Consider the following 12983-nt stretch of genomic DNA (forward strand, 5'->3'; position numbering starts at 1 on the left):
CGCCAGACCCCCCCCCCTTTCCCGTCCCGCCAGCACAGCAGCGCGGTTCCCAGCGCGGGGTTTATTGGGGGGCCGCGGGGGGGCTCAGGGGCAGGCGGAGGCGGGCCGGAAGGCCTGGAAGCGCTCCTGGGGCTGCTGGCGGGTGAGCAGCCGCAGCCGCGCCGTGTCCAGCGCCCCCTCCAGCCCCGGGGCCTGCTCCAGCTCCACCACGCCGTCGTTGGCCTGGGGGGGGGGAGAGAGAGAGAGGGGGGGTCGCGGGGGTCCGGGGGGCGCCGGGGGGGGTGGGGGGCGCTCCCCCCGCACACTCACCAGCTGCAGGGACGCCAGCATGTAGCGGCACACCTCGAAGGGGGGCTGCCCCGCCACCAGGCTGGCGAAGCTGCGCCAGCGCCCCAGCTCCCCGCAGCGCCCCGCCAGCGCCGTCCCGTAGCTGTGGATGTCGAAGGGGGGGCGGTCCTCCTGCAGGCGCGGCGGGGGGGGGGGCTCAGGGGGCTGCCGGGACCCCCGCCCGCCCCCCCGCGCCCCCCCGCGGCGCCCCGCAATCCCTGCCTGCTCCTGCAGCAGCGGCGCCACCCTCTCCTCCCAGCAGCGGATGCGCTGCGACAGCTCCGTCTCCCGCACGTATTTCTGCGAGTCGGTGATGAACTGCTCCTGCGGGGAGAGCGGCGGGGGGGGGCAGCGGGGGCGGGGGGGGGCAGCGGGGGCGGCGGGGACCCCCAGACCGGGCCGGAGCCCCCCGAGGCGGGCAGCAGCCCCCCGCCCCCGACACCTACCACGTTCCTGCGCACCAGCTCCTCGTAGCCCAGCGGGTCCGGGCCGCAGGGGTCTGCGGGGAGAGCGGAGCGGTGGCCCCCGCGGCGACGCCCCCGCGACGGGGAGGGGGACGCCCCCGGGGGGGCCCAGCAGCAGCCCCCCGCCCACGGGGCTCACGTTTGCCCACCCTCCCACTGCGGCCGCTCACCCAGGCCTCCTTCCTCTGGCTCCTCCTCGCCTTCGGCCTCCATCTCCTCGTCCCCCACGAAGGCGTCTGCGGGGGGGAGCGCGGCTCAGCGCCCCCCGGCCGAGGGGCCCCCGGCGGGGGCGGGGCTGGGGAGGGGGACGCGGGGCGCGCAGTACCTGCTCCCTCGCAGCCGTCAGCCCCGCGCGCCTCCTCCAGCGCGTCCGCGTCCGGCTCCTCCTCGCGCAGCGGCGGCCACGGCAGCGGCTCCTGGTGGGGTGCGGCCCTGAGCCCCCCGCCCCGCGGGCCCCCCGGGGGTCCCGGCCGGCCCAGCGCCCCCCCGGCACCTCCCCCCCCAGCCCCGCCCGCTCACCGCCAGGCTCTGCAGCTTCTTCTGCGCCGCGGCCCGCTCCTTCAGCTGCTTCCAGTACAGCCACTCCAGATCTGCGCGGGACGGGGACGGGGCTGGGGGGGCTCCTCCGCGCCCCACCAGCCCCCGAGCCCCCCGCAAAGCCCTCCACGGCTCCCCCCGCGCCATTTCGGGGTTCCAGGTGCCCCCCCCGTCCCAACAACGCCGTGGGCACGGAGGAGGTTTTGTTCTGTCACGATTTCTGGTCGGCTTTCGGAAAAAAAAGCTGCCGGAGCCAGGAATCTCCTGCAGTTCCCAAATCGGGACGCCCTCCTCCGGCCCCGGCCGCGGGGCTCCCCCGGTGACACCCCTGCGTCGCCTCTGCCCAGCCCGAGCGACACGCCGCCGCGTCCCGCGCGCGTACCCGCGAACGTCGGCCCCTTCCGCCGCGTTTTCCTGCTGTCGGCGACGTTGTTGTCTGGGGAAAAGCCAGGAGGGTCAAAGTTGGGCAGGGGTGAAGGTGCCGCCCCCCGAGCGCTCGGCGGCGCGCCGGGACGGGACCACTCACAGGCTGCGGAGAACCACTTCATGAAATCCTGCAGCTTCCTTGGCCCCTTCCTCTTCCGCTTGCCCCCGACCACGTCGTCCAGGCCCTGCGGCACCAGGAACGGCCTCCCTGCCGGCCGCGGGGGTCAGCGGGGGGCCCGCCCGGAACGCGGGGAGCGGCCCCGCCGCCCCCGGGTACCTCTCCTGAACGGCTTGTCCTCCGAGCAGCTGAAGGGGTCGAGGCTTTGCCACGGGTCCTGGCGGAGCAGCGCGCGGCGGCGAGGCCGGCGGCATGTCAGCGCGCGCCGTCGGCACCGGCGCGGCGCGGAGCGCAGGGGTGGCCCCACGGCGGCCCCCTACCTTGAGCTGGGCTCTGGGCTCCTCGGGCGGGGCTCGCTCCCGCAGGACGTACCCCCGGGCGTGCGGCACGCTCTGCGGAGACGGGAGCAGCCGGGGGGCTCGCCGCAGCTCCGGGGAAGGAGCGAGGCGGCGGCGCTGCCCCCCGCCCGCGCCTACCCGGTGCGCCTCGACGCGTTCGGTAGCAGCCGGCGCCGTTTCCACGTCCTCCTCCGGGCCTCCGGGCACGTCGTCCTCTCCGCTGTCGGCGGCGTCCGGCCCTGCGGCGCCTGGCGGGGAGAGGGAACGGGCAAACATCAGGAAACGCCCCCGGGACCCCCGCCTGCTCCCCGTCCGCCACGGGGTTCCCCTGGGGAGCCGCCAAGAGGACCGGGGCGCTGGGCGTAAGCGTCGCAGCCGGCAGCGGCCGCCCGGACGGCCGCGGCCCGGCAGGACAAACGGCCACGTCTCCCCGCCGCCCGCGTCTCACCTCTGTCACCGGAGAAGCTGAGCGCCCGGACGGGGTCCGCGCCGGCGCTCTCGTGCTCCCCGCCGCCGCCGGGGCCGTGGGACGGGGCCCCTGCCAAGGCGAGGGAGGCCAGGGCTCAGCGGCCGCCCCGGCAGGCGCCGGCGCAGAGCGGCCTCGCCGCTGCCCCTTCCCGCCGCCCCGGCGAGGCCCTGCGGCGGTGCCGGCAGCGCGGGGGCAGGGAAAGGCGCAGCCGGGTGCCCCGGCAGAGCCCCCCTGCGCCCCCCGCGCCGGGCCGGGTGCCCCCTCCCCCCGTACCTGCCGCTCTGCCGGGGCTCCCGTCCCACGGGAAGGTCGGGGGGAGCGCCGCCAGCTCCAGCAGGAAGGCTCCCGTGGCGTGAGGTGTGCAGCTGTTCATCCGGAAATCCTTCCGGCTGGCCAGGAGCTCCCCTTTCCGGCTGCGGGGGAAAAAAAACCCCCAAAACCCCACAAAATCCATCAGCGCACCCCTGGAACCAGGCTCTGCCGCGGCGTCCCCCCGCTGCGGGCGGGACCGCTGCCCTTCGCCAGGGCACTCGCGCGCCTGGGGAGCGATCCGTCCTCCCGCTGCGCGGTTTAGCCGGGAAGGCGCGGGGCCGAGACGCGGCCGAGGGGCGCGGCGGGGGGCTCTCACCTCAACAGGGGGTTTTCCCTCTTCTCGGCGTCTTCCGGCGGGACCAGAGACATGGGGGTGAGGGGAATGACGGCGGCGGCCTGCGGAGAGAGGGCGGAGGGGGCCGGGGAGGCGGCCGGCGCGGCTCTGCCGATCGGCGCGGCGCTGCCGATCCCCCCGGTCGTCCGGGGAGCGCCGGGGGGACGCAGAGGGGGCGGCTCTTACGCTGGGCTGCCGGTCGCTCCTCATGTCCCCGCTGGCCCGGCTGCCGTCCCCGATGTCGTCCAGCGAGAGGAACTGCCGGGAGACCCCCGCCCGCCCTCAGCGCGGCCGCGCTGCGCCGCACCCGGGACCCCGCCCCCGCGGACGCCCCCCACCTGCTCCTTCTGCTTGGCCCCGAAGGTGGCGTCGGTGTCCTGGCCGTCCGGCCCCACTGAGCTGGGCTGCTTTTCCCGCCTGCGTCGGGGAGCGGAAGCGGGTCAGGATCCGCCCGGGCGCCGAGCGGGAGCATCCCACGCGTGGCGCGGCACGGCACGGCGCGGCACGGCACGGCGCAGCACGGCGAGCCCCGCAGGCCCCCCAGCGACCGGCGGCGTTGCCCACAAGCGGGGCTGAGGCCGGGCAAAGCGACGCTGGGAGCGGGGCGCAGCGCCAAAAGCCCTGGGCTTCCCCCGGCCGGCCGGGCCGAGCGCAGCCCCTCCGCCTGGGCGCGGCCAGCCGTGCAGCGCGGCCTGCGAAGGGCAGCGGCGCAGCCCGGGGGAGAAATAAACTGGGGGCTGCTGCGCCGCGCGGTCTGCTGCCGGCTAAGATCCACCCCGCGGGACGCCGGGCGCCGCCCGCTCCCTGCGCAACAGCAAAGCGCTGCGGCACGAACAGCACCGGGGACGAGCGCCGCCACGGGCCGGTCCCGGCGGGAGCCTCTCCCGCGGCCACAGCAATCCTTCCGCTCCCAAGAGCTTTCCCGAGGCTGAGGCTGTTCGGTTTTCGGGAGCGGCGGTCGCCGCGGGGCGGCGGCGGCAGAAGCGGGGCTCAGACCGGGGCGCGGTTTCACCCCCACGGGGGCGGCGCAGCGGGCGCGCTCTCGGGGCGGGCGCTACCGAATCCCGGCGGGAACGGGAGCGGGAAGGGCTGGGGCCGCTCCCCGGCGCGGAGGGCGAGGCGGCGGCGGCGCGAGCGCGCTGGAAGGCGGCGGCTGGCACGGGGGCTGTACTCACTTCTTGCTGGAGAGCAAGTCCAGCATCTGGTAGACCAGCGAGTAGAGGTACTCCACCTGCAAAACAGCGCCGGGGCTGGAGGGGCGGGAGGCACTCCCAGAAACGCTGCTCCGCCGGACGCCGCGCCGAGCTGCGCCCCCTCTCCTCCCCGCGCAGCCGGCGTCCGCTCCCCCATCGCCGCGGCGCTCGTTTCACGCCGGGGCCGTGCCGAGGCCGGATGGGGGGACGCAGGGATTTTGCCTTCCGCCCTCTGGAGAAAAGCGCTGAGCGGCAAAGGCCTCGCTCTTCCCCAGCGCGTGGGAAGGGTTCCAGTTGGGAAGGACAAACCCATTTCCTTTCGCCTCCGTCGGTCGTTACCGCGCTGGGGCCCTCCCGAAGCGCAGAGCTCGGCGCGAGCCGAGGGGCCCGCCGCCTCCTCACCTTCCTGCTGTAGACGCAGGCGGAGCCCTGGATCACCAGGGCCGCTTCCATGAAGTTCATGGTGGTTTTGCCGTTGTCGAAGGAGATGCAGATTTGGTCCAGCTGCGAAGGAAGAAGGGAAACGCCGTGCTGACGGGCGGCCGGATCGAGGGCAGGAAGGGGGAAGAGGCGGGGAGGCAGACGGAGCCCCCCCGCGCGGGCAGGGCCCCCCTCACCTCCTCCAGGTACTCGCTGAGCTGGGTGGCCACGTCCACCTCCCAGTTCTTGGTGAGGTCGCGGATGGGCTGCAGGAGGTGCAGGAAGCGCGACTCCACCTCCTCCATGGCGGCAGCGGCCGGCGGGGCGGCTCAGGGCCGCGCAGACCCCGGGGGGTGAAAGGGGGTCAAAGCCCCCGTTTCTGCACCGGCGATCCCGCAGGCGACGTCCCGGGGTGGCGGGCCACCCACAGCGAGGCGCAGCCGACGTCTCCTGAGCCAGCGGGCGCAGAAATCTGGAGTCAGCTGGATTTCGGCAGGAGCATGAGGAGAGACTCTTCAGCAGCGCCTGTTGTGATAGCACAAGGGATAGCAGCTTTAAAATAGAGCGAAGCAGTCTCAGACTGATATAAACACAAAATTTTTTACCCTGAGGGAGGTGGGACGCTGGCCCAGGCTGCCCAGAGAGGCGGTGGGTGCCCCGTCCCTGGAAACGTCCCAGGCCAGGTTGGACGGGGCTCTGAGCACCCTGATCCGGTTGGAGATGTCCCTGCTCCTGGCAGGGGGCTGGGCTGGGTGGCTGTAACGCTCCCTCCCACCCAGACCCTCCCGTGGTTCCAAGTCACAAACAAGACAATCTCCTTTCTGTCACTCCCGGAAGGCGACCTGCCTGTTGGGGCGGCCGCTGAACAGCAGCTGCGGGGCAGGACGGTGCCATTTCAAGAAGGGCTGCGTGGGGGCTGCTGTGCCTAGCTCCACATTCAAAACGAACCACCCCGTGAAGCACAGCCCTTGAAGCTGAGCGAGTGTTGTGACGTCGCTCTCACGAAGCTCGCGGTCAGGCCCCGTTACAGGCCCAGAACCGTTTCGGTTGGAAAAGAGCTTTAAGGCCAAGCCCAGCCCAGCGCTGCCAGCCCACCGCCAAACCACGTCCCCAGGCGTTCTAAATATTCCCAGGGACGGTGACGCCACCGCCGCCCTGCGCAGCCTGTTCCCGAGCCCGACGGCCCCTGGCGCAAAGGAATTTTTCTCATGTCCAATCTAACCCCTCCGGCGCAACTTAAGGGCTTTTTTTCGTCATCCTGTCACTTGTTACGTGCGGGAAGAGACTGACCCCCCTCGCTGCACCCCAGCTGGGCAGGTGGAGAGAGACGAGGTCTCCCTCAGCCTCAGAAAAAAACCCCGAATAACCCCAGTTTAACGCTCAGGAGCCCCCCACGCCAGCGCACATTCTCCCCTCGCGAAACCGGACCCAGCGGCACCAAAGGCAACGGCCGGGCCCAGGCAACGCGGCCTCCCCCGGGAGCCGGGGCTGGGGCTGGGGCTGGGGCTCCCGCTCCCGACCCCGCTCCCGACCCCAATCCTGCTCCCGACCCCGCTCCCGATCCCGATCCCGCTCCCGCTCCCGCTCCCGACCCCGCTGCCGACCCCGCTCCCGATCCCGCTCCCGCTCCCGATCCCGACCCCGCTGCCGACCCCGCTCCCGATCCCGCTCCCGACCCCGCTCCCGACCCCGATCCTGCTCCCGACCCCGCTCCCGATCCCGCTCCCGACCCCGACCCCGATCCCGCTCCCGACCCCGACCCCGATCCCGCTCCCGACCCCGCTCCCGACCCCGATCCTGCTCCCGACCCCGACCCCGATCCCGCTCCCGATCCCGCTCCCGCTCCCGCTCCCGCTCCCGGCCCCGCCGCCCCGCTTACCCCGGCGCCCCCCCCGCCGCCTCAGCCGCCTCTCTCCGCCGCCATTTTTCGCGCTTCCCGCCCTCCGGCACGCACGGGGCGGAGCGCGATGACGTCCGCGCGTCCCCACGCACCGTAACGTACGGTGGTCGCGCCGCCGCCATCATGGCGGACCCTCCGCGGCGGCCCCGCTCCTTCTTCCTCGCCGGTTTGGCCGCTGTTTACCTCGCCGCTTTCGCTTCTCTCTACGTCCAGATCCCCGGTACGGCCTGGGGAGGGGTCGCTTTACCCCATCCCGAGGGGGCTTCAGGGGCGGGGGGGAGGCGGGGGGCAGACCCCAGCGGGCCAGGCCCCGCCGGACCAGGCCGCGCGTCTCCCCCCCACCCCAATTTTTCCACCTCTCCCCCCCACCCCAATTTTTCCACCTCTCCCCCCCACCCCAATTTTTCCACCTCTCCCTGCGCTTTTTTTTCCCCTCCCCTTCCGCGTCGCCGGCCAGCAGCAGGGCTCCACGTGGGCTTTCTATTCCCAACTTTGTGAAAAAAAAAAAAAACAAAACAACAAAAAAAACGGGAAGCCAAGGCGTGGGGAGAAAAAAGATGGAGCCCCCCCGCCAGCGCCTGGACGAGCGGGGGGCTGCCGCAGAGACAAAGTCTCTGCGGCAGCCCCCCGCTCGTCCAGGCGCTGGCGGGGGGGCTCCCAGTTCTTCTGTGGGGCTGGGGGGTGGCTTCCCGCCCCCCCCTTTCCTCTGTCACCGTCCCTTTTCGCAGGGCTCTACGGGAGAGACGGCATCCTGCCTGCCCGCCGGGTGCTGCGCCTGAGCGGGAAGGGGCTGTGGGAGCAGCTGCGGGATCTCCCCACTCTGCTGTGGCTGGGCCCTCGCCTGGGTTTGGATACGGAGCTGGGGATGGAGCTGCTCTGCCTCCTGGGGGTCCTGGCTTCCTTCGGCGCCTTGCTGTTCGAGGCTCTGCGGGACTGCCTGCTCTTCGCCCTGCTCTGGGTGCTCTACCTCTCCCTCTACCAGGTGGGAGAACGGGGAAGGGGTTCGGGGAGGGGGCGGGGGCGACGGCCTCGCCTCGCTGCTGTCCCACAGGCTCCGGGCGCGCCCGGCTGCCCTCCCCGCGGGGCGGGGGCAGGCGCTGGCAGCTCGCTGGCTCGCGCGGGAACGTCCTCCCCCATCCCTGCTCCGCTTCCCGGAGCTTCCCTGCGATCCAGCCCCCCCGGAGCCACCTGCGCTGCCCGCTCCGGCACCGCTGCGGGTCAGCTCCGTCCCCCGCCCTCCCCGGCGCCCCGGCCCGAGCGCCAGGGCCCGTTTTTGTCCCGCGAGAGGTCTCTGCCCCTCCCTGGGCCGTTTGCGCTCGCTGCGGAGGAGCTGGGGCGAGTCGGGGGCTGCTGGGCGGGTGGGGACAGACAGGGAACTTTTATTCTCTCTATAAACCAAGAAAAATTACAGAGGAAAAGCCGCGTCTGTACTTGGAAGTCCCTGTCAGGCCGGGCAACGGTTTTGCAGGGAGGAAGTGCGCCCCGCCCGCGCGGCCGGCGGCCCTCGCCCGTCCCTCTGCTGCGGCTGCGGCCGCGTCTGGCGCCGGGGGCTGCGGCAAGCGGGGTCGCGCGGCCGGGAGACGGGGTTCCTGCCGGGCCGGGGGGCTGCCCTGCACCCCGCGCTGCCGCTGCCGGTCCGCGGGGAAGGGCCGGTGTCGAAGGGCGCCCCGCCGACCGCCCCGCTCCCTCTCTCCGCAGGTGGGGCAGGTTTTCCTCTACTTCCAGTGGTAAGTCCGCCGCGCTGCCGCGGGGTTCTCGCGCCGGGGCGGCCGCGTGCCTCGGCACGCCGGGTCCCCTCGCCGCAGCGGGGTCGCGGGGGCTCTGCGGCCCCGGGGCGGCGTTGGGCGCAGCGGCGTTCCCCGCAGGGACAGCCTGCTGCTGGAGGCGGGGTTCCTGGCCGCGCTGGTGGCCCCCCTGCGCCCGCCGGGGCGGCGCGCGGCCGGCTGGCGCGCCCACGACGGCCTCACCTTCTGGCTGGTGCGCTGGCTGCTCTTCCGGCTGATGTTCGCCTCCGGCGTGGTGAAGCTGACCAGCCGCTGCCCCACCTGGTGGGGGCTCACGGGTGAGGGGCCCCGCGGGGCCGGGGGGCGTGGGCGCGGCCCCGCGGGGCCCCCCGCGCCCCTGACCCCCCCGCGCCCCCAGCTCTCACCTATCACTACGAGACGCAGTGCATCCCCACGCCGGGCGCCTGGTTCGCCCACCAGCTGCCCGTCTGGTTCCAGAAGCTCAGCGTGGTGGCCACCTACGTCATCGAGATCGCCGTCCCGCCGCTCTTCTTCGCGCCCGCGCGCCGCCTGCGCCTCTTCGCCTTCTACAGCCAGGTGGGCGGGCCGGGCCGCGCCCCCGCCCCGCGCCGCGCCGGGGGCTCCCGCGGCGCCGCGACGCCCCTGGCCCGCCTGCCTCCCCACGCAGGTCCTGCTGCAGCTCCTCATCGTCCTCACGGGTAACTACAACTTCTTCAACGCGCTCACCGTCGTGCTGGCCTGCTCGCTGCTGGACGAGGAGCACGTGGGGCGCTGGCTGGGGCGCGGCCGGAGGAGGCACGCCGCCGGTGAGTCCCCGCGGCCCCGTTTCGGGGGCGAGGTCCCGTTCCTGCCGCGCCCGGGGCGGGGAGGGGGCGTGCCGGGCGGCGGTTCGCGCCCCTGGGCGCCGCGGCGGGGGGCCGGCTGAGCCCCCGGCGGTCAGCGAGCCCCCCTCTGCCGCAGCCTGGCCCCCCAGCCCGCGCTCCCTCCTCTCCGCTGCGCTGGAGCTCGGCGCCCACGGCTTCCTGCTGCACTGGAGCATCCGGTGCTTCGGCCTGGAGATCAACTGGGAGAAGCGGCTGCTGGAGTCCCGAGTGGGTACGTCCCGGCCGGGCCCCGGCCCCCCGCGGCGGAGGGGCCCCTCTCACCCCTCCGCGCGGTTTTTGCCTCGTCGCAGCCTTCACCTACCACGAGTTCACGTCGTGGCTGCGGGCGGCGACGCTGCCGCTGGTGGGGCTGGCCTTCCTCTCGCTCTCCTGGGAGATCCTCTCCGCCGCGTACAGGTGGGCGCCGGCGGGGGCGGCTCGCTCGCGGCGCCGGGATTTCCCCCCGCGGGGCCGAGCCCCCCGCGCCGCGGGGCCGCGCGGCTCTGACCCGTCCCGCTTTGCGCCCGTGGCAGGTGCGCCTGCGTCCGCGGCTGCGGCTGGAAGCTGTGGGCCGCGCTGCAGTGGGCGCTGTTCAGCGCGGCCGCCCTGGGCGTGTTCGCCGTCAGCCTGGTGAGCGCGCGGGCGCGCGGCGGGGGGCCGGGGCGGGGGGCCGCGCCCCTCCGAGCCGTGCTGACGCGGCCCCTCCGCAGGTGCCCTTCACCTACATCGAGCCCGAGTCCAACGGCAAGCTGTGGCCCGGGCTGCACCGCGCCTTCGGCGCCGTGGAGCGCTTCCAGCTGGTGAACTCCTACGGGCTGTTCCGCAGGATGACGGGCGTCGGGGGGCGGCCCGAGGTGGTGCTGGAGGGCAGCTACGACAAGGACAGCTGGACGGTGAGCGCTCCCGGAACACCGGCGCCGGAGAAGCCGCGCGGGGTCGCCCAGTCCAACCATTAGCCCGGCGCTGCACCGCGGCCCTGCGCGCCGCGTCCACGCGCGCTTTAAATATTCCCCGGGTGGGTGGCTCGGCCGCCGCCCCGGGCAGCCTGTTCCCGCGCTGGGCAGCCCCTGGGGCGTGAAACGTTTTCCTCGAATCCAGTCCAAACCCCCCGGCGCCCCCTGAGGCTTTCCAGCCGCTCCGCCCCGCGCTGTGGCACCGCGCGGCCCGTTCAACTGGGTGCCAAATCGGGTGCCAAAGGGGCTGCAGAGGGGGGCGAAGAGCTGGCCTGCGAGGGTTTGGGGTGTCCCCCGCAGGGGTTTGGGGCGTTCCCTGCGGATTTGGGACGTCCCCCGTGGGTTTGGGGTGTCCCGCGAGGGTGGGACAGCCGGAGCCGGGCGCTGTGGAACGGGCTCCCGGGGAGCCGAGCGTCCCGGTCGCGCCTGCCCGCTGCCCGCCCGTCCCCCGTGGGCGTCCCGCCTCGGGCAGGGTCTGGGCGCCGCCCGGCCCCCCCCAGCGCCCCGCTGCGTGCCCCGCAGGAGCTGCAGTTCATGTACAAGCCCGGCAACGTCAGCGCGGCGCCGGCCGTGGTGGCCCCGCACCAGCCGCGCCTGGACTGGCAGATGTGGTTCGCCGCCCTGGCCCACCACAGCAGCAGCCCCTGGTTCGCCAGCTTCGTCCAGCGCCTGCTGCAGGGCAAGGGCGACGGTGAGCGGGGCGGGGGGCTGGGGGGGCTGCGGGGCGGGGGGCTGGGGGGGCTGCGGGGCGGGGGCTGGGGGGCTGCGGGGCGGGGGGCTGGGGGGCGGCAGGGGCTGGGGGCAGAGGGGGGCGGGGGCTCCCCGGGCCTGGCGCCGCAGCAGAGGCAGCCCAAGGCCCCGCACCCGGGTGGTCGCACTGCGGCAGGACCCCTGTGGTGGCAAGCGTGTCCCCCGCGAGGGTTTGGGGTGTCCCCCACGGGGGTTTGGGGTGTCCCCCATAGGAGTTTGGGGCGTCCCACGCAGGGGTTTTGGGGTGTTCTCCACAGGGTTTTGGAATGTCCCCAGGAGAGGTTTGGGGTGTCCCTGCAGGGGTTTGCGGTGTCCGCCGTGAGGGTTTGGGGCATCCCATGGGGGTTTGGGGTGCCCCGCAGGAACTGGGGGTGTCCCGTGGGGGGGTTGGGGCGCCCCGCAGCGCAGGCGCTGACGCCGCGTCCCGGCAGTGATCCGCCTGGTGCAGGTGGACGAGTCGCGCTACCCCTTCAGCGCCCGGCCGCCCGTCTACGTGCGCGCGCAGCTCTACAAGTACTGGTTCACCAGCAGCGCCGAGAGCGGGTGAGCCGCGCCCCCTCTGCGCCCCCTCTGCGCCCCCTCTGCGCCCCCTCTGCGCCCCCTCCGCACCGCCTCCGCGCCCCCTCTGCGCCCCCTCTGCACCCCCTCCGCGCCCCGCAGCCCGCGGGGCACCGCCGCTCCGTGCTGCGCTCGTGGCCCGAGCGCAGGGCGCCGCTTCTCGGCTGGCGGATCGCCTCGTTAACCGGGGCGCGCGCCCGCGGCTCCTCGGTGTCCCGCGTCGGCCGGGGCGGGGGGCGAGGCCCGAAACGGGGGGGCCCGCGCTGAGCTGTCTCCTCCCGCAGCGAGGGGCCCGCGCCGTGGTGGCGGCGGCAGCACGTGCAGGAGTTCTTCCCCGCCGTCTCGCTGGGCGACCCCGCGCTGGAGAGCCTGCTCGCGCAGCACGGGCTGAAGGTAGGCCCGCGCCCCGCGCCCGTGCCGCGCCCCCCGCCGCGGGGCGGCCCCCTGACCCCCGCCGTCCCTCGCCCCGCAGGACACGGCGCCGCCCAGGCGCTCGGCGGACGCGTTCCTGCCGCGCTTGCTGCGCTCCCTGCGCCGCCTCGTCCGGCCCTTCTCCGGCCCCGCCGTCCTCTGGACCCTCTACCTCGTGGCGGCCAGCGTGGGGCTCCTGCGCGCCCTGGGCCGCCGGCGCCGGGGGGCTGCCCCCCAACCGCGCCACAGGGGCCCCCGGCGGGGCGAGCCCCCCGAGCGAGGGGGCGGCGAGCGGAACGGGCAGCTGCGGCGCAGGGAGGCGGAGGAGAAGGGCGACGGCCGCAGCGAAGGCCTCCGCGCCCCCAGGAAGAGGAAATAGCGCCCGCAGCCGCCGGCCCGCGCCCCGTCTGCCGCCCACGGACTGATGGCGCGGCCCCCCCCGCCGCGGGGCGCGGGGGTCCCGGGCCGGGGCGCGGGCCGGCCCCCTCCCCCGCCGGTGCCTTGGCGCGCGCCGCGGTCGCTCGCTGACGGCAGCGCCGGGGCGGCTCCTTCGCCTCTGGCCGCGCCGGGCTGCCGCGGGGTGCTCTGCGCCGGCGGGCGGCTTTGGGCCCCCCCGGGGCGCTTTGGGGTGCTGCCCCCCGCCCCGAGCCCCCCGCCCCGGCCGCAGGGCGCTGCCTGTCCCGTGCTTCCCGGCGGCGCAGAGGTTTCCTATCGTTTTCTAAATAAACCCTTTGACATTCCAGCCCCGTGCCCCTCTGCGGGGAGGGTCCTGCCGCCGGCCCTCGTCCCCCCGCACGGGGAGCGCTGACGGGGGGCACCGCCGCCGCTGCCCCCCCACCCCGGAGCGCGGTGGGCGCTGCGTGCT

At 74.7% G+C, this 12983-nt stretch overlaps 2 protein-coding genes across 4 annotated transcripts; one reads left to right on the plus strand and one right to left on the minus strand.

Moving 5' to 3' along the window:
• Window positions 1–46: 46 nt before the first annotated feature.
• Window positions 47–6887, minus strand: NCAPH2 (non-SMC condensin II complex subunit H2). Of its 2 annotated transcripts, none has more exons than XM_086743757.1 (21): window positions 6818–6887; window positions 5136–5463; window positions 4921–5022; window positions 4501–4556; window positions 3664–3742; window positions 3512–3583; window positions 3308–3387; window positions 2953–3092; window positions 2659–2748; window positions 2349–2458; window positions 2193–2264; window positions 2032–2089; window positions 1855–1962; window positions 1711–1764; window positions 1311–1381; window positions 1117–1207; window positions 962–1027; window positions 774–826; window positions 550–651; window positions 310–459; window positions 47–222 (listed from the first exon to the last, which is right to left on the minus strand). In XM_086743757.1, the coding sequence occupies exons 2-21, from the start codon at window positions 5241–5243 to the stop codon at window positions 85–87; spliced, it is 1800 nt and encodes a 599-aa protein (XP_086599883.1). In that variant the 5' UTR covers window positions 5244–5463; window positions 6818–6887; the 3' UTR covers window positions 47–84. The 2 variants fall into 2 exon arrangements, with proteins under 2 accessions (XP_086599883.1, XP_086599872.1); XM_086743746.1 differs by having other exon boundaries at window positions 3512–3586.
• Window positions 6888–6952: 65 nt separating this feature from the next.
• Window positions 6953–12860, plus strand: LMF2 (lipase maturation factor 2). Of its 2 annotated transcripts, none has more exons than XM_086743725.1 (14): window positions 6953–7058; window positions 7567–7820; window positions 8537–8565; window positions 8704–8900; window positions 8981–9159; window positions 9251–9389; window positions 9544–9678; window positions 9758–9863; window positions 9980–10076; window positions 10157–10339; window positions 10922–11090; window positions 11598–11692; window positions 11992–12100; window positions 12180–12860. In XM_086743725.1, the coding sequence occupies exons 1-14, from the start codon at window positions 6962–6964 to the stop codon at window positions 12644–12646; spliced, it is 2256 nt and encodes a 751-aa protein (XP_086599851.1). In that variant the 5' UTR covers window positions 6953–6961; the 3' UTR covers window positions 12647–12860. The 2 variants fall into 2 exon arrangements, with proteins under 2 accessions (XP_086599851.1, XP_086599861.1); XM_086743735.1 differs by having other exon boundaries at window positions 11581–11692; window positions 12180–12622.
• Window positions 12861–12983: the final 123 nt, after the last annotated feature.

The sequence above is a fragment of the Chlamydotis macqueenii genome, chromosome 1 (assembly GCF_036417535.1).
Source record: "Chlamydotis macqueenii isolate bChlMac1 chromosome 1, bChlMac1.mat, whole genome shotgun sequence".
Classification (NCBI taxonomy): domain Eukaryota; kingdom Metazoa; phylum Chordata; class Aves; order Otidiformes; family Otididae; genus Chlamydotis; species Chlamydotis macqueenii.

Excerpts from the sequence above, each read along its gene's own strand:
- NCAPH2 (XM_086743746.1), bottom strand. The coding sequence starts at position 5,243 with ATGGAGGAGGTGGAGTCGCGCTTCCTGCACCTCCTGCAGCCCATCCGC. Across the intron at positions 1,765-1,854 it reads GAAGTGGTTCTCCGCAGCCT|ACAACAACGTCGCCGACAGC; the intron begins GTGAGTGGTCCC and ends GCTTTTCCCCAG. Across the intron at positions 1,382-1,710 it reads GAAGGGGCCGACGTTCGCGG|ATCTGGAGTGGCTGTACTGG; the intron begins GTACGCGCGCGG and ends CGTCCCGCGCAG.
- LMF2 (XM_086743725.1), top strand. The coding sequence starts at position 6,962 with ATGGCGGACCCTCCGCGGCGGCCCCGCTCCTTCTTCCTCGCCGGTTTG. Across the intron at positions 7,059-7,566 it reads TCTCTACGTCCAGATCCCCG|GGCTCTACGGGAGAGACGGC; the intron begins GTACGGCCTGGG and ends CCCTTTTCGCAG. Across the intron at positions 8,901-8,980 it reads CACCTGGTGGGGGCTCACGG|CTCTCACCTATCACTACGAG; the intron begins GTGAGGGGCCCC and ends CCGCGCCCCCAG.